Source organism: Hyaena hyaena, unplaced genomic scaffold (assembly GCF_003009895.1).
Source record: "Hyaena hyaena isolate Hyena2069 unplaced genomic scaffold, ASM300989v1 scaffold_748, whole genome shotgun sequence".
Taxonomy (NCBI): Eukaryota; Metazoa; Chordata; class Mammalia; order Carnivora; family Hyaenidae; genus Hyaena; species Hyaena hyaena.
In genome coordinates this window covers 938,799-954,677 of record NW_024081382.1, presented here as the reverse complement: position 1 = coordinate 954,677, position 15,879 = coordinate 938,799, and the positions used below count along the sequence as shown (strand labels likewise).

General features: G+C 41.1%; 1 protein-coding gene across 1 annotated transcript in view; it reads right to left on the bottom strand.

The window, feature by feature from the left end:
* Positions 1-6,912: 6,912 nt before the first annotated feature.
* Positions 6,913-15,879, bottom strand: part of NBAS (NBAS subunit of NRZ tethering complex) — a 93,983-nt gene continuing 85,016 nt past the window's right edge. Inside the window, exons 17-22 of the mRNA XM_039218316.1 lie at positions 15,198-15,349; positions 14,164-14,304; positions 13,826-13,904; positions 8,624-8,728; positions 7,865-8,001; positions 6,913-7,132 (exon numbers count right to left, since the gene is read on the bottom strand). Coding sequence (XP_039074247.1) covers positions 6,913-7,132; positions 7,865-8,001; positions 8,624-8,728; positions 13,826-13,904; positions 14,164-14,304; positions 15,198-15,349 — 834 coding nt within the window. The remainder of the gene's footprint in view (positions 7,133-7,864; positions 8,002-8,623; positions 8,729-13,825; positions 13,905-14,163; positions 14,305-15,197; positions 15,350-15,879) is intronic.

Below are 15,879 nucleotides of genomic sequence, written 5' to 3'. Positions count from 1 at the left end.
CAAATAAATTTGACCTAAATCCAATTTGTCCTACTTAGAATTTTAATAAAATGCATATTGATGTTTTGCTACTTTAGGACCTAACTTTTATGTTATTGTCATTTTAGAAAAAGCCTCCATGTTTGGCTATTCAAACATAAGATTTAGGCAACAAAGTGTTAGAGGAGATATTAGAAGTTCCCTTCAGTTTGTACACCCTGTTTATCACCAAGAGTTGCAGAAGACGTTCTCCACAGAGGGTCCGACAGTAATGGTAACAACCTTGCATCACAAACTAGAGTTAGTTCATCCTCATCCTATTCTTCGTCTGAGAAATACTTTTACGCATAAATAGAAACATGACCCAGGGATGGCAAGCCACTCTAAGCCTTATTTAATCATACTAATTTCACTAAAAGTATATGGTTATGCCTTAAGAATATTCTGCTAAGTGAAATAAAAGAATCATAAAAAGACAATATTGTATGACTTGTTTTATGAGGCACCCAAGAGTAAGCAACATTATACAGACACTCAGCAGAATGCTGGTGGTCAGGGGCTGGGTTGAGCAGAAAATGAGAGTTGTTAAATGGGTAGAGTTTCCTAAGGGTAAAAAGAGTTCTGGAAATTGTTGAACAACAAGGTGAACAGACCTACTACTGAAAGATATGCTGAAAAATGTTTAAAATGGTAAATTTGATGCTGGATGTTTTCTACAATTAAATTTTTTTTTTTTTTTAAATAAAACAAAAGTGGGGTGCCTGGGTGGCTTAGTCAGTTAAGCGTCCGACTTTCACTTGGGTCATGATCTCGCGGTTCGTGGGTTTGAGCCCCGCGTCGGGCTCTGTGCTGACTGCCAGCTCAGAGCCTGGAGCCTGTTTCAGAGTCTGTGTCTCCCTCTCTCTCCAACCCTCCCCTGCTCACACTGTCTCTCTCTCCTAGAAATAAATAAAAATATTAAAAAAAGAAAAGAAAGAAAGAAAGAAAGAAAGAGAGAGAGAGAGAGAGAGAGACAGAGAGACAGAGAGAAAGAAAGAAAGAAAGAAAGAAAGAAAGAAAGAAAGAAAGAAAGAAAGAAAGAAAGAAAGAAAGAAAGAAAGAAAAAAGAAAAACAGCAGTTTCTAAGCAGCCGGGTATATACTGACACGGGACGCGCTTGGCCTCTTGCACGATCTAAACAGCTGATGACTTCACATTTTTTAGTCAGCCCCTTTGGATTGTTAGCCTTAACTGTATGTCACATAAATTACTGTGGAACTAAAGGTAGACAATGATTTAGAAGCCAACAAAGAAGTCTTATAATCACAAATTCAGTAATCAGAAATATCGACAACACATCTTTACGGTTCACACAAGTACAATCCATCCGCATGTTACAGCACGCTTTCGTAGTCAAACTTCCAACTGCCAAATAATCTAACAGAACTCAGATATTTATAAGCCAACACACCGCCAAGGTACCACAGTAACAGCTCATCTAGGAGATGAATGCAGCATTCTGGATAGCTGGAGAGTCTACCTCCATCAATACTGTTCCACCACTTACAACTACAGACTACTTTAAATACTGTAATATCCCCAAATACGATAAACAATGGGATCTTTCCTTGTTGATTCTGGAAATAATCCAGAAATATAAATATGAGTATCAATTTTCATTATCTAACAAATACATGTGTCAAAAAATTTCCTGACTGACAGATTAACTGAAAAACAGTGTTTATTTCTACATGTTAAAAGTAAATGAAATCTAAATGTAATGTGGTATCCTGGACTGGATTTGGAAACAGAAAAAGCTTATCAGTAGAAAAACTAATTATAGCCAAGTAAATCTGTCATTTCCATAACAGTATTGTAAGGCGGTTCTGCTATCCTGTTTTGAGGATGCAAATCTGTTCCAGTGACATAATATGAGGGGACAACTTGAGCATAACACAAATTTCAGATCTGCTGATGTCCAGTTGCATCCACAAGAAACACTAAGTGCACACAGACAACTGAACCCAACCCACATCAGGCTACGCGTGCAGAGATGCCCAGACATTCACCAGCGACCTAGGATCACAGAGTGTGTGTGAGGAAGCCCTCCAGCCACATCTGCTGACACAACCTTCCACCGGATCTCCAGCCACCCTCTTCCTCCACTTCCCAATGACACAGGGCCTGCAACTCTCCCAACAGCCACTTCCAGTCCCTCTAAGTAAGGTCTTCCTCAAGGTAAGGGCCGTATCTCAGTGTGTGTGCCTGTTAACCATTCAACACATGTAAAAATGGACTTTCATTGAGGTTCCTAACTGTTTTTCCCTGAACAAAGGTTTTGAGTCCTGGACCGCTAATGCCACTCTTCCCACAGCCCTGTGGTTTGCACTGCAGGGCCCCACACAGTCAGTGATTTCAGGACTGCATGGGTCATGTGACAGCAGAACTGACTGTTTCAGTGACAATTTCTTAGTGTGGACAAATGTGTTATAATCATAAGGAAAAAAGGGGAAGCTAAGTGAAGGGAACCCAGGAACTCCCTGTGTCCTCCATTCAACTTTTCTATAATTATAAAAACATGCCTGTAAGAAGTTTAAAACAGGAAGCACGTGAAGTATCTAAGGCCAAGGTGCCAGTACAGGATTCCACCTGAACAGAAGGTGCTAACACGTAAGTAGCATTTATCTGGTGCCCAGCACTGTTCTCGGTGCTTTATATGCATTAGCTCATCAAACATTCTCACAATGCTAAGGCAAGTGCTACAATTCATGTCCATCGTACAGGGGAGAAGACCGAGGTGCATTTAAGAAAGTTTTCCAAAAACATGAATTAGGTACCCTGGCTCTAATGTCAAAGCGCTTACACCTCTGCTATGCTACTTCAACAACTGTTCAAAATACAACTTATTAAATTAGGTTACTTCCATCATTCTGGAAAATATTCTACAAAAGGGAAAGAGGCATAAAATGAAAAATCTAAATAATCTTTCTAAAACATGCTCAAGTATCAAAAACCCCCAAAATAAAAATCTTTTATAAAAAGATTTCTTTTACAAAAATCTCAAAGACCACAAATTGTGGGAGCTAATGAAACAGGAATGTCACTTTTGTACTTTAAAACAGTCAACTACACTATAAAGTGGAAACATTTTGTAGCAATGATAAACTAAAGATAGACAGCTAATAGAAAGATGTGGCATCGATGATGGAAAACATAATTTCAAAGTTTAATCAAACTTGGTCACATTTCATCATCGTCAAACACACGATAATTTAAGAATGACAATATAAAACACAAAAATAACACACACCACAGAAGTTTCCGAGCAGTCATAATCATCAAATTTGTTTCAATCAAAACTGATGCATCAAACTTTGGTTAAATGCCAAAGCAAAAGTTCTGCCTGCCGGATCTCAACATGGGGTAGGGAACAGGTCAGTCTGCTGGCATAACCTACTATCACTTTCCAAAATATCATATGGGGGGCACGTGGGTGGCTCAGTCGGTTAAGCGTCCGACTTTGGCTCAGGTCATGATCTCGCAGTTCGTGGGTTCGAGCCCCACGTCGGGCTCTGTGCTGACAGCCAGCTCTCAGAAATAAATAAAACATTAAAAAAAATAAATAAATAAAATATCATACAGCTTGAACTCTAAAATGCAAACTGCTAACTTCCCATGTACACTCTACATGGGTGAACAAGACACAAGGTCCTTCCCTTATGGATTTGATATTCGAATATTCACTCATTTATTCGTTCATTAATTCAGCAAGTATTTCCTGAGTGCCTACAATGCCAGGCACTCTGCTAAGTGCAGGGCGGGTAAGGAAGGGAAAGTACACAAGATCCCTGTCCTACTGGGGCTGCTGTTTTACCGGGAGGCAGGAGGCAGGGGAACAAAATAAATAAGTAAGTAGAACACAAACTAAGGTAGGAGTGGTAAATGCTAGGAAGAAAATAAAGCGCGAAAGGAGGATTTAATGTGAGGGTAAAATCGTAAAAAGGACGGCCAAGGGAGATCAGATAAAGTGGAGAGGACAAAGGATCACATAATATGTTAGGTGTGAGTGCTCTGGAGAAAACCGCGGAAGGGCAAAAGCTGGGGTCGGGGGGGGCATCTGAAGACAGCGGCTGGAGAAGGGGTTTTTGAAGAGGGGCCCTTTGGGGGAGACTCGGAAGGAAATAGGGGGCCCAGTCACATGAAGATCTAGGAGAAGGGCACACCAGGCAGGAGGCACACTGGCCACAAAACCAGCCCCACGGCCGGGCCAGGGCGGCATATCCGAGGGACGAGGAGAGGCTCGCGCAGGCAGGAGGGAGAAAACGGGGGCTTACGGCGCTGTCTTAACAGCAAGCTGAAGGCCATGCAGAAGTTACACGGCCATTCTGCATTTGGGGAGCCACACATTTAGAGTTAAGCGACTTGTGTCGAATCAATTTAACTGAGTACTGAAAAGTCATTGTTACTTGCAAAACACAAGTCGAAGGAATGAAGGGAAGACAAGCAGGATGAAACAGGGGCTCTGCTGCTGAACACTGCATACCGTCCGAGAAAAAAGGTGTGTGCACAGAAGGTTCTCCAGTCCTTGAAGCCAGTAAATGAGGAAGGGGGAAGATCATGTTACTAGTTTTCAAATACTGCAACTGAGGAAGTTTTTTTAAAAAGGCAGAAAAGGCTGTAAATGTATTTAGAGTCTTTTCAACTCATTTCTTGCTCAGTTTGAAAGCGTATGCCGTAAGCAGGACTGTATGCTTCTGTTGATACATAAAACATAGCTCGTCAGTCCCGTGAAAGAGAACAGTGTTTTCTGCACATCAGAGTCCCTCCCATAGTGCCAGGCACACGGACGGTGCTCAGCACACGGACGGTGCTCAGCACACAGGGAGCCGGGAGGCAGAGGCCCACTCATATTCCAACAAAACAGACACTCTGTGTTCATCTGACTTGAAAGTGAGTTGAAAATAAACAAACACCAAGCATTCAAAGAAGAATAAACTTCCTCAAAAAGGGAACAATTTCTACAACTAGATCTTCCTGATCCAGGCATCCTAGAGTAGAACTTGAAGCAGAGTAAAAGAGGAGGCTTCAACCACAGGCTAACGCACGCAGCAACGGACTTGTGAACGGAGGCCGTGGGAGCCTTGGTGGAACGTTAACCAGGGCGCCTCCATTGTTAAAGGTGAAGTTGTTCTACCGCATTCCCGTCAGGACAGCCTTTGATCTCTTTTATAAATGGACACAAGGCGCATATGACATATCCAGTCAGCAACCATTTTCAGACGCTCTACTGCACAGGCACCACCCGGGCCGTGAGGATCCAAAACTAAGGAGGAGATGGTCTGTGCCTTAAAGAGTTGGTTTTGGGTTTAGGGTTGGATGTTTATTAAAGGCGGGAACAAGAGGGAGAAAAGCAGAAATACAAATGACTAAAATACACTGTGAAGGGGGTTGTGCTACAAGAGCAGACAAGGAGTGAGCAGGACACAGGAAGAGGAGGGTGTTTATGGAAGAGCCCCTAGAAGAGGCTCTGCTGGATGGGCTCCGCAGTCACACAAAATTACGAGAAGACACGGACGTTTCTCTTACAACCTGTTCTTTTTCCTCATGCTTTCCATCTAGAGATTGACCTCCTTGAGACACAAAAATTAAAAAAAAAAAAATCTTTACTTTCTCAATGTGTTTAAAAATTTTTTTTAATTGTTTTTTATTTATTTCTGAGAGAGAGACAGAGAGACAGTGTGAGCAGGGGAGGGGCAGAGAGGGAGACACAGAATCTGAAGCAGGCTCCAGGCTCTGAGCTGTCAGCACAGAGCCCGACACGGGGCTCGAACCCACGACCGTGAGATCATGACCTGAGCCAAAGTCGGACGCTTAACCAACTGAGCCACCCAGGCGCCCCTCTCAATGTGTTTAAAATGAATACAGTTAAAGACTCATAAGAAACCAATCTTTTCGAAGTTTGTCTAAACAACACGTGCCAACACAAGGATCCTACATAACTCCGCTTCCATATGGTGCACCTAACGTATTTCCCACAACTTAACTTGGCTACGGCAGCCCCAGTAAAGGAACCACAGACCATGCAGAGATAATCCAGCATTGGGCATTTAAAACTATTTTTGCAAACCAATTCTGAAATTTCAGAAAGCCGTATGTTTAGGCAGTCATCAGAAGACCACAACCATAAGGGAACTCGAACCTAAAGACAAATTAACTTAAAAAATTTTTTTTGAAATGGTAGCCCCTCCCTTTTATTTTTAAGGGATAGCCCTTTCTGTATACTAACAATTTACAGTAGAAAAAATTCATTTCTATCGGATTAGATCTATTTTTGCAAAGAGGCAGAAAATAAATAAAATTATATTCTAAAGCATTTATAAATTCACAAAATGCGTTTTACATATCATTATACAGGGGTAAGAGAAATTATATGAAGGTGAAAGGAACACCTCAAGCTTCTTTTTGTTCACGTTTATTATCAAAAGACTTTTTTTTTTTTTTTTTTTTTTTTTTTTTAGCACTAAGAGTAGGGCAAAATGAGGAATTTAGAACATAGTTTTATAGCTTCCTGACCTACAACTACAAATAAATGTCAGTTCAAATCTTGGCCATACTTACATAGAGTTATACTACTAAATCTCTGTGAATCTCAGTTTTCTGTAATAACAGGGGTAATAAAAAGTGTTCAGAAACCAGATATAATTATGTATGAAATACATACTAATTACTCTATAAATATTGTTGTTCTTCATCATCAACACCTAAGCCTACAAAGAGGATACTGAGCGGAGGGGACAGGAGAGAAATAAGGACGCCAAATGGTCCGCAAGCCCAGGAACACTCCTTAACACTATTACATTGCCAGTAGCTAAAACCTAGTGATTTCGAATGGAATAGTCATAATATCTTACAGTGTTTCACAGATTATGAGCAGATCTCATCTCAATTCACTTGTTACCCAACATATGGAGTATGAACAATCAAGACAGGGACTGTCAACTCATTGTAAAGGTGAGTAAACTCAAATTCAGAAAGGCTATCCATCATGCGATCGGTGGCTGAGCCACATTTCCTAGTGGAGGTAAAAGGTCTCGTGTTTACGGAACTAGTTCTCTCACTGGATGTAAAAGTTCTGACCACTGGATTCTCTCGCCTTTTCCCCTCAGTGCGGTAACTGAGAAGACAAGCACACGCTGCACTCCGCTCTGCTCCCAGGTGCCACCCAGGCCGGGCGCCGGGGGACTGCCTACCCACTGCGCGCCAGGCAAGGAGGCGAACTGATTCTCTTTTCTTCATGCTCAAGAAGAAACGTTCTGGCCTCCAGAGCCCACCAGGTGTCACAACAAAGACTAAATGTTCACTGAACTTAGAGTCTCTGTCATATGACATAACCCACTTTTCAGATAGCCCTGATCGGAGATATGGGGCATCAGTCCAATTAATAGTAAAGTGGAACTTTGATTTCCCATTTGTCTTTCCGCCTCTGGAATTTCACAGGGAGAAAAGGCTGTAACAAGAAGCAGAATTCAGACATTCCTGAGTCCCCTGGACCTACTCCCTGACACAGTCAGAACCACACTTCGTTTCTAAAAAATACATCTAATTCAGATACTGAATTATACCAGTGTTATGCCATTATAACACTGCGGCTTCAGCACACACCAATAAAACCAGGAAGCTTTCAGAAAAAAAAAAGTTAAGTTCATGTTCATTAATGTCATCCTGTTAGGCTAGACACATTTTGGCTTTGAGAGCATTTAAAAATAAATTAGAAATAAGTTCATAATCAGAAAAAAGTTTAAATAGATTACATTAAAATTATTTTGTTTAATTCAGACTACTCAGCATGAGACAAAACACTTATTATTTAGAAAGAAGATAAAACTCAGGAAAGACGGTCACGTACCAAGCTTCAGGCAGCAAGACAGAGTATTCATGGGGAGAGGTGGTCTCTGGGAAGTTGGACAGAATAGCAAGGCGATGAGGAAGCAGGTCTGATCCATGATAAGTGAACAGAATTTCTAGGGCTTGTACGTTACTTTCCTGTACAAACGGCAAGGGTTAAGTTTCCAATGTAAACCTCAGGAGAAAAGGAATGATTTTGTAGGACAATATCCAAAAACCTAAAATTAGCTCATTATGCAGTTTGGGATATAAGGCACTTTGAAATATTCCCAATTCTTCCTAGTCTGCACCACATTTCTCAATCTAATGCTATGAAAATAAGCATTAGAAATAAGTATAAAAAATAAGTATATTTTTGAAACTCAGAATGATGAATAAACATTTTTAAAAATATGGTTCCAGGGGCGCCTGGGTGGCTCAGTCAGTTAAGTACCTGACTCTGGCTCAAGTCATGACCTCAGGGCTCATGAGTTCGAGCCACCCATCGGGCTCTGTGCTGACAGCTCAGAGCCTGGAGCCTGCTTCAGATTCTGTGTCTCCCTCTCTCTCTCTGACCCTCCTCCACTCATGCACTCTCTCTCTCTCTCAAAAATAAATAAACATTTTAAGAAATGTTTAAATATGGTTCCATTTTCACTAAATTAATACTACAACAAAACATGAAATACTGGTAAATGCATGCAGTAACATTAACTGAATGGCTCAGAGACTTAGAATGTGTTAATAAACATAATTATTTTATTTACAAAAAAGAAATTACCCGAGCATAAGTTCTTGCTGAGAGAACAATATTCTGATTCCTGAACTTCTTAAAGAATTCAGCATCATATCTCTGTTCAGATGCATGAGGCACTCCTAAGATTTCCTGAGGGGAAAGAGCGACTTCATAATGAAAAGGCTTTTAAATACGGGTGACAAGAAAATATTAAAAAACCTTTACAACTCTGCCTACCTAAATAAATAAGCCCTGAATTAATTAAACTATCAACTGTTAACTGAAGTAGTACATCCGCATTCTTGTCTTTATTGTGAAAATGGCTGTATTTATAAATGCTGTTAATATTAAAGAAAATTAAGTAAATGAAATAGGCAGTAAAAAATTAATTAGAGTACGACGGCCAGAACCCACCACCTGCTAAAAACAAATAAGCGACCATTATACACAGCTGTGTGAGATAAGCACCTGTACCTGGAGGGGAACTTTAGATTAACCTTACTGCTGCTGGAGAGCTACGTAAAATGCAGATGGAAACATTCATTGGCTCAACAAATATTTATTGAGTGCCCACTGTGTGCCAGGGGTGCTGTAAAACGCTTCCCCTGCCCTCCAAATTGCTTAAAATCTAGAGGGAAGACTAACGAGCACCTCGGAACAGGTAAAGGGTAACACACAGGAAGGGTGCTTTGCAACTAGTTTGGGGAGGACAGGGAAGGCACTGAAGCTGAGGCGTAAAAGACAAACAGGAGTCAGCCAAGAGAGCTGCAAGTGCAGCTCTCCCCGTTGCCATGTAGGACACAGGGCTCTGTCCGCCATGTTTAATGGTGAGCCCAGATAGCCAGCAGACTGCTTTGCACATGGTAACCAGTAAATACTTGTTGACTGAATTAATTTACTGAGGTCGGAAAGAGAGAAGAATGAGGAGGTGTAGAGGAGGTGAGGGAGGGAGGGTGGAAGGTTGAGAAGGTCACTTGCAAACATGCTGGGTTTGGAACTACAGCCAAGTCTGAAAGAAGCTTGTGGATAGGCAGGTGGATAGATACGTCAGGAGCTCTGGGGTAAAGTATGAATTACGTAGAGGATGTATTGTAATTAATACAGCAGTGAGTATGATTTCAAGGGAAATTAAGTTGAATGAAGCAGCTTGAAGGAGCAACATCATTTGAAGGATGAACCCCCCCCCCCAAAAAAAAAGTGAAGTAGTGGGGAGGGCAGGAGAATCTGCATCTGAAAAGTAGACTCAGGAGCCAGAGAAGGATGGGGGGTGGGAGGGGAGAATTTAACATATACTCATGGAAACAAAGAAAGCATTTCAAAACTATCCTCTGTTCCCTGACTCCTCATCCACAACAATCCTTTCCTTTATTCCCTTACAGTTACACATCCTAGGGCTCCCCTGGATCCCTGGATCTTTCTTACCAAGAAAGAACTCTCTGGGACAACTATACATCAAGCACCAGACTTGTAAGCGAATGCTACCCAGCCCCCGCCTACCTGGTCCAGGGCATTCCAGCAACTCCTCAGCCTCACTGACACATCCAATCCAGCGACCCTATGCTTTTTACCTGCTATCTCTCCTCAAAGTCTCTTATTCCTTCTAACCAACTTAGTCCCTGGCCCATCATTATACAGAGATTTCTTTAATCCCTTGCTTCTTTCCCTTTATCAGATTCACCTGGCAAAACCTAATCCTTAGTCGAAGGCAACTATGAACCCTGATTGCAAGTTACCAGAAGCCTCTGTAGAAATATTACAAAACCAAGCCGACAGTTCTCATTTCCAGATCTCAACACTGCTGGGGTCCTGATCCAAATGAACCAACTGTAAAAACATTCCTGAGGCAACCCGGGAAAACTGAACGTGAAGCGGATATCAAACGATGTTAGGGAATTACTACTCATTTTGTTAGAAATAATAGTGCTATTGTGGCTATTCTTTAAAAGTCTTTACCAATTACAGACACTACTTTAAGTATTTGCGGGTAAAATGATAAGATGTCTAGGAATTCGCTTACAAGTGACTAAGCCAAAGAAAAGGCAGGAGTGGAGAGTAAAGGACACGAGGTTGGCAAAATGGCTGCAGCTGGGCAGCAAGTACATCTGGCTCATTACATTCTTCTCTACTCTTTAAGGTTTGAAATTTTATAAACTCAATTCAAATATGCTGTCCCTCAAAGCTACATTTCCCTAACAAGCTTTCTTTTCTCTCTTACTCTGGTAAGAGCTTTTCTACAATTCTTTCATTCTTTCCAAACCTCCAACACCTTACTTCCATCTCCATTCTCAACTAAAAATTTGCTTCATATACTTTTTTAACAGACACAATTGGATGGGAAATCTCTCATCTTCCAACTTGCTAAAACTGTACCTCTACCTGTACCTATACCAATAGGATTTTCCTTCCATGAGTTACAACAGAAAAATTATATACATCTGCTCCCAAAACAGCTTCAAACCCCACTCGGGCTCCGGATACCATTTCTCCTATTTCCACAATCATGCCATTATCTCCTCTTTCTTCTGTTCAGTAAATTCCTCCTCACCCTCTACTGATTCATTCCCATGAGTATACAAACAATACTTCTTCTTACTTCCATGAAAAAAAATAATAATAACTCCTGTAGCTAACCCCCACCTTCTCGGCTCCCATGAAACAAAATGTCTTGCAAGAGCTGCCCACAACTGTCTCACTTACCCACCTCCTGTTCTCTCCTAAACCCACTCAATCTCTTAACAATTCAAGTTCTTACACAGCATGAAAGTCCTTTCAAAATACATCCAGAAGCTATTCCAACCACCCCCCTCCTTGTGGTGGGTGCCACCCCTCCCCCACAGGCCAGCTCCCCCCCCCTCCCAGAATCCCATTAGCTGTCTCTGCCAGGCTAACCCCACCTCCTTTCATGCGCCCAGGCCTTTCCTCACACAGCAGGCTGACTATCAACACTGGCTAATTAAGATGAGAGACTCCATTAGGAGCCCCTGCTTTCCTTCCCCAAGCCTCAGTTTTCATATCCATAAAACTGGCAGAATAGTACTGCAAGTAGGGTTGATTCAGTGGTGACGAATTCCTTCAATTTTTGTATATCTGGGAAGACTTTTATCTCTCCTTCTATTCTGAATGACAGGCTTACTGGATAGAGGATTCTTGGCTGCATGTTTTTTCTGTTCATCACATTGAAGATTCCCTGCCATTCCTTTCTGGCCTGCCACGTTTCAATAGGTCTGTCACCATTCTGATAGGTTTCCCTTTGTATGTTAGGGCCCTTTTATCCCTAGCTGCTTTCAGAATTCTTTGTCCTTATATTTTGCCAGTTTCACTATGATATGTCGTGCAGAAGATCGATTCAAGTTCCATCTGAGGGGAGTTCTCTGTGCCTCTTGGATTTCAATGTCTGTTTCCTTCCCCAGATTGGGAGGTCCTCTGCTATCATTTGTTCAAGGACTCCTTCAGCGCCTTTCCCTCTCTCTTCCTCTTCTGGAATTCCTCTGATACAGATATTGTTCCATTTGATTGTATCACTCAGCTCTCAAACTCTCCTTTCATGTTCCTGGATCAGTTTCTCTTTTTCTTGGCTTCCTTTTTTTCTATAATTGTGTCTTCTAATTCACCTATTCTCCCCTCTGCCTCTTCAATCCGTGCATTGGAGGCCTCCATTTTATTATGCATCTCATTTATAGCATTTTTTAATTCATCACAACTATTTTTAAGCTCCATAGTCTTTGTAGCAATAGTTTCTCTGATGTCTTCTATGCCTTTTTCAAGCCCAGTGATTAATTTTATGACTATTTTTCTAACTTCTTGTTCAGGTATGTTGCTTATATCTGTTTTGAGCAGTTCTTTAGCTGTCATTTCTTCCTGGAATTTTAGAGGAGTATTCTTCCATTTATTATTCTGGCTAGCTTTCTGTCTCTTGTTAGTTGTAAAAGCTTGTTCTGCACTCTGCACCTGTGAGTACTGCTGTTTTAAAGAAGGCTCTTTGACTGTCCAGGGCCTGCCCATTCAGGAAGTGTTTTTTGAACGGTGTCTCTTGGTCTCTCATGTTGAGACTTTGGTTATTATATTTCCCTACTTGTAGTGGTATTTGGGACTCTCCACCATGTGTTTCTTGAGGTAGCTGCTAAAAGGTTTTCTCAGCGGACTCTGTCTCTCTTTTTTCCCAAACTCCTGGATTCTGTAAGGGTTCCTGTGGCTTCAGGTCTTCTCCGTTTGAGAGATGGGGGCGAGTCAAATGTATGGAGCTCCCTACTTCCCTGCCATCTTGCCTCCTCCCCTAAATGAATCATTTTTATCTAATTCATCACAGAATTAATAAAACAAGCTACGTGCTATGATTAAAATGCAATGCCTATCTCTACCGCTATCTAGCTGGTTAGCCACTGTATCTGAACATCTTCACTTTTAAGTTTTAATAGCCAAATTCATCAATTTCACCTACTTTTTGAAAGCTTAATTAGCCTAATTCCATGAGAAAGTGGGCTTGACAAATACTTTAAAAAATGTAATAGTGAGTGTACTTACTGTTATCATATCAGAAATATTACTAAATAGGAAATAGCAATTCATAACTAAAGGATAATAAAAGAAAATTAACTGCATAGTCAAACTCTGAACATTTTAAGGAACTCCTTAAGATCTCAAAATCAGTAAAATTTAGTAAAACAAAGGCTAAGAATAAAAATAATAAACTATATCTGTACTGACTTTTACAGTTCCTAACACCCTTTTATGTATTTCTTCAAAATAGAAGTCCAACACAGGATGCTTGGGGGGCTCAGTCAGTTAACGTCTAACTCTTGGTTTCATCTCAGGTCATGATCTCAGAGTCAGTGGGATTGAGCCCCGCACTGGGCTCTGTGCTGACAGCGAGCACAGAGCCTGCTTGGGATTCTCTCTCTCCCTTTCTTGCTGCTCCTTCCCCACTCACGCACAGGCGCGTTCTCTCTCTCTATCTCTCTCAAAATAAATAAACTTTAAAAAATAAAAAGTCTGGGGCTCCTGGGTGGCTCAGTTGGTTGGGCATCCGACTTTGGCCCTGATCAGGATCTTGCAGTCAGTGAGTTTGAGCCCTGCATTGGGCTCTGTGGTGGCAGCTTGGAGCCTGGAGCCTGCTGTAGATTCTGTGTCTCCCTCTCTCTCTGCCCCTCCCCTATCCATCCTCTATCTTTCTCTGTCTCTCAAAAATAAATAAACATTAAAAAAATTTTTTTAATTTAAAAAAAGACAATTAAAAAAACTACTCCTCACCTCGTACGTTGCAAGCCGATCCAAGTAGGTTAATAATTTCAGTCGACAACGGCAAAGTTCCTTCTGTTCCAGGGTTAACCTGTGTGAATAACAGTATTAGGCCACTTATATTAACCAGAAGCAGTTCTCTGGGAGTTAAAATAGAATAAAAATAACCAATATTCCACTGAGCCCCATTCTGACAGAACAACACACAGAAGCACAAGCGTAAAATCATAGTAAATGTATTTGATGGAAGTTGCTGGTATAATTTAGAGCAATTAATCCTAGTAAAGAACACACTTCGGTGAGTAGCTATTTTAAAGAAAGCACCAAATGAACAGTTATGAATCATTTACTTTGAAAAGTTCACTAATTTAAGTAGTTTCTGTCTCCTCCTGAGCTCCTTCTCCTTCTTATTTTTGGCAGGCTTCTCGTCAGGTGGGGAAAGTTCCTCATAGGAAAGGCTGTCGATGTCCACGTCACCGGGTAATGTAAATCTGCAGGAAGAAAAAGAAAACCCAAAGCTATTAGTGGAAGCGGCTTCCTCCTACTTTGGCTGATTTCACTATTAAGTTGATTTCCACAGAAACAGAAATAAGCAATTATTCAAAAGAAAGCTTTGTGTATGGCAGGCAAAGATAGTCACACGTTATATCCACAGGATGAGCAAAAAGTCATCACTAATCATCACATATAAAAATTTTTAAATCATAACAATAAAAATGACTTGGGAAAACACAGGTGGTTATATTCGCCCAAGGTGAAATGGCCCATGAAGAAAATGTTGCCCAGAGTTTATAATCTGAATCACTTCTATTTAAGGTTTTTGAAATGGCAATGAATGTCAGTCTTATTTTCATTATTTATTTATCAAATACATGATCACATTTATATCTTTAAAGAGTTCCAAATGTCTGATGAGCAATGGCTCTTGTCAAATACCTTTATTATTTTACTAACAGACATTTGTGTCGTACTTAAAGGCTTATGAAGTGCTTTCACAAAACACCTGATTTAATCACTCCACTTCTCTAAAGAAGGTACGAGGCTAGAGACAAACAAAGTGAATGAAGCTCACACTTGCCCAGGAGGTACTTCTGACTAGTGAGCACACCCAGGTCGGTGCCTTCAGCCCACAGCTTGGAAACTGCCAGCATCCACTAACAGTCTGTAGAACCTGCTCTTTTCTTAGCCCCAAGCTCTCATATGTGCACATATATAACTCAAAGGAAAGAAAGCTGTGACCTCAGATAAGAGAAGCATTACGGAAGGCAACTGTCTCATTACAGGGTAACCTAAATAAAGAAGCGTTTACCCTTTACCATGTCTCAGCTTAAATGTTTTCACAAAGTCACCTTTATTGTTGCCTCCAAGTCTGTCTGTGACCAACCTGCCATCATCTGCTCCTTGTCCTATGGCCACCAGGGCCTCCAGGTCAGTGCCTTTCAGTCCATACTGAAGCAGTTCCTTTGCAGCGTCCACATTTTCAGGAACTCTTTCCAAACACTCATGAAGAACCCAAGATCGTTTCTTTATTTTACTCTGGATACAAATAAAAAGCAGAGGCATTAAAGAACCCATGGCATGTGACAGCACTTCTAGAATTATAAAGCTGTACCTAAGGGAGTCTAGCTACCTAAGCCCTTGGCCCACAGGTAGCTGCTAGAGAAGCTTAAGAGGAAAAGGCAAATTCCCTAACGATGATTAGAATGGCACGGAAAGGGGTGCCTGGGTGGCTGAGCTGGTTAAACATCCGACTTCAGCTCAGGTCATAATCTCATGGTTCATGGGTTCGAGCCCCGCACCAGGCTCTGTGCTGACAGCTAGCTCAAAGCCTGGAGCCTGTTTCAGATTCTGTATGTCCCTCTCTCTCTGACCCTCCCCTGCTCACGCTGTCTCTCTCTCAGAAATAAATAAAACATTTTTTAAATATTTTAAGAATGGCATGAAAAGAATGATATTCCTACAGCTTTCCTTTTTCTTCTAATGAGACAAACTAAAACACAAAGTTCAGGACTTTTTTTAGAAACATAAAAATGATCTACCCAAAATTTTATAGCTGCTCGTTAGTT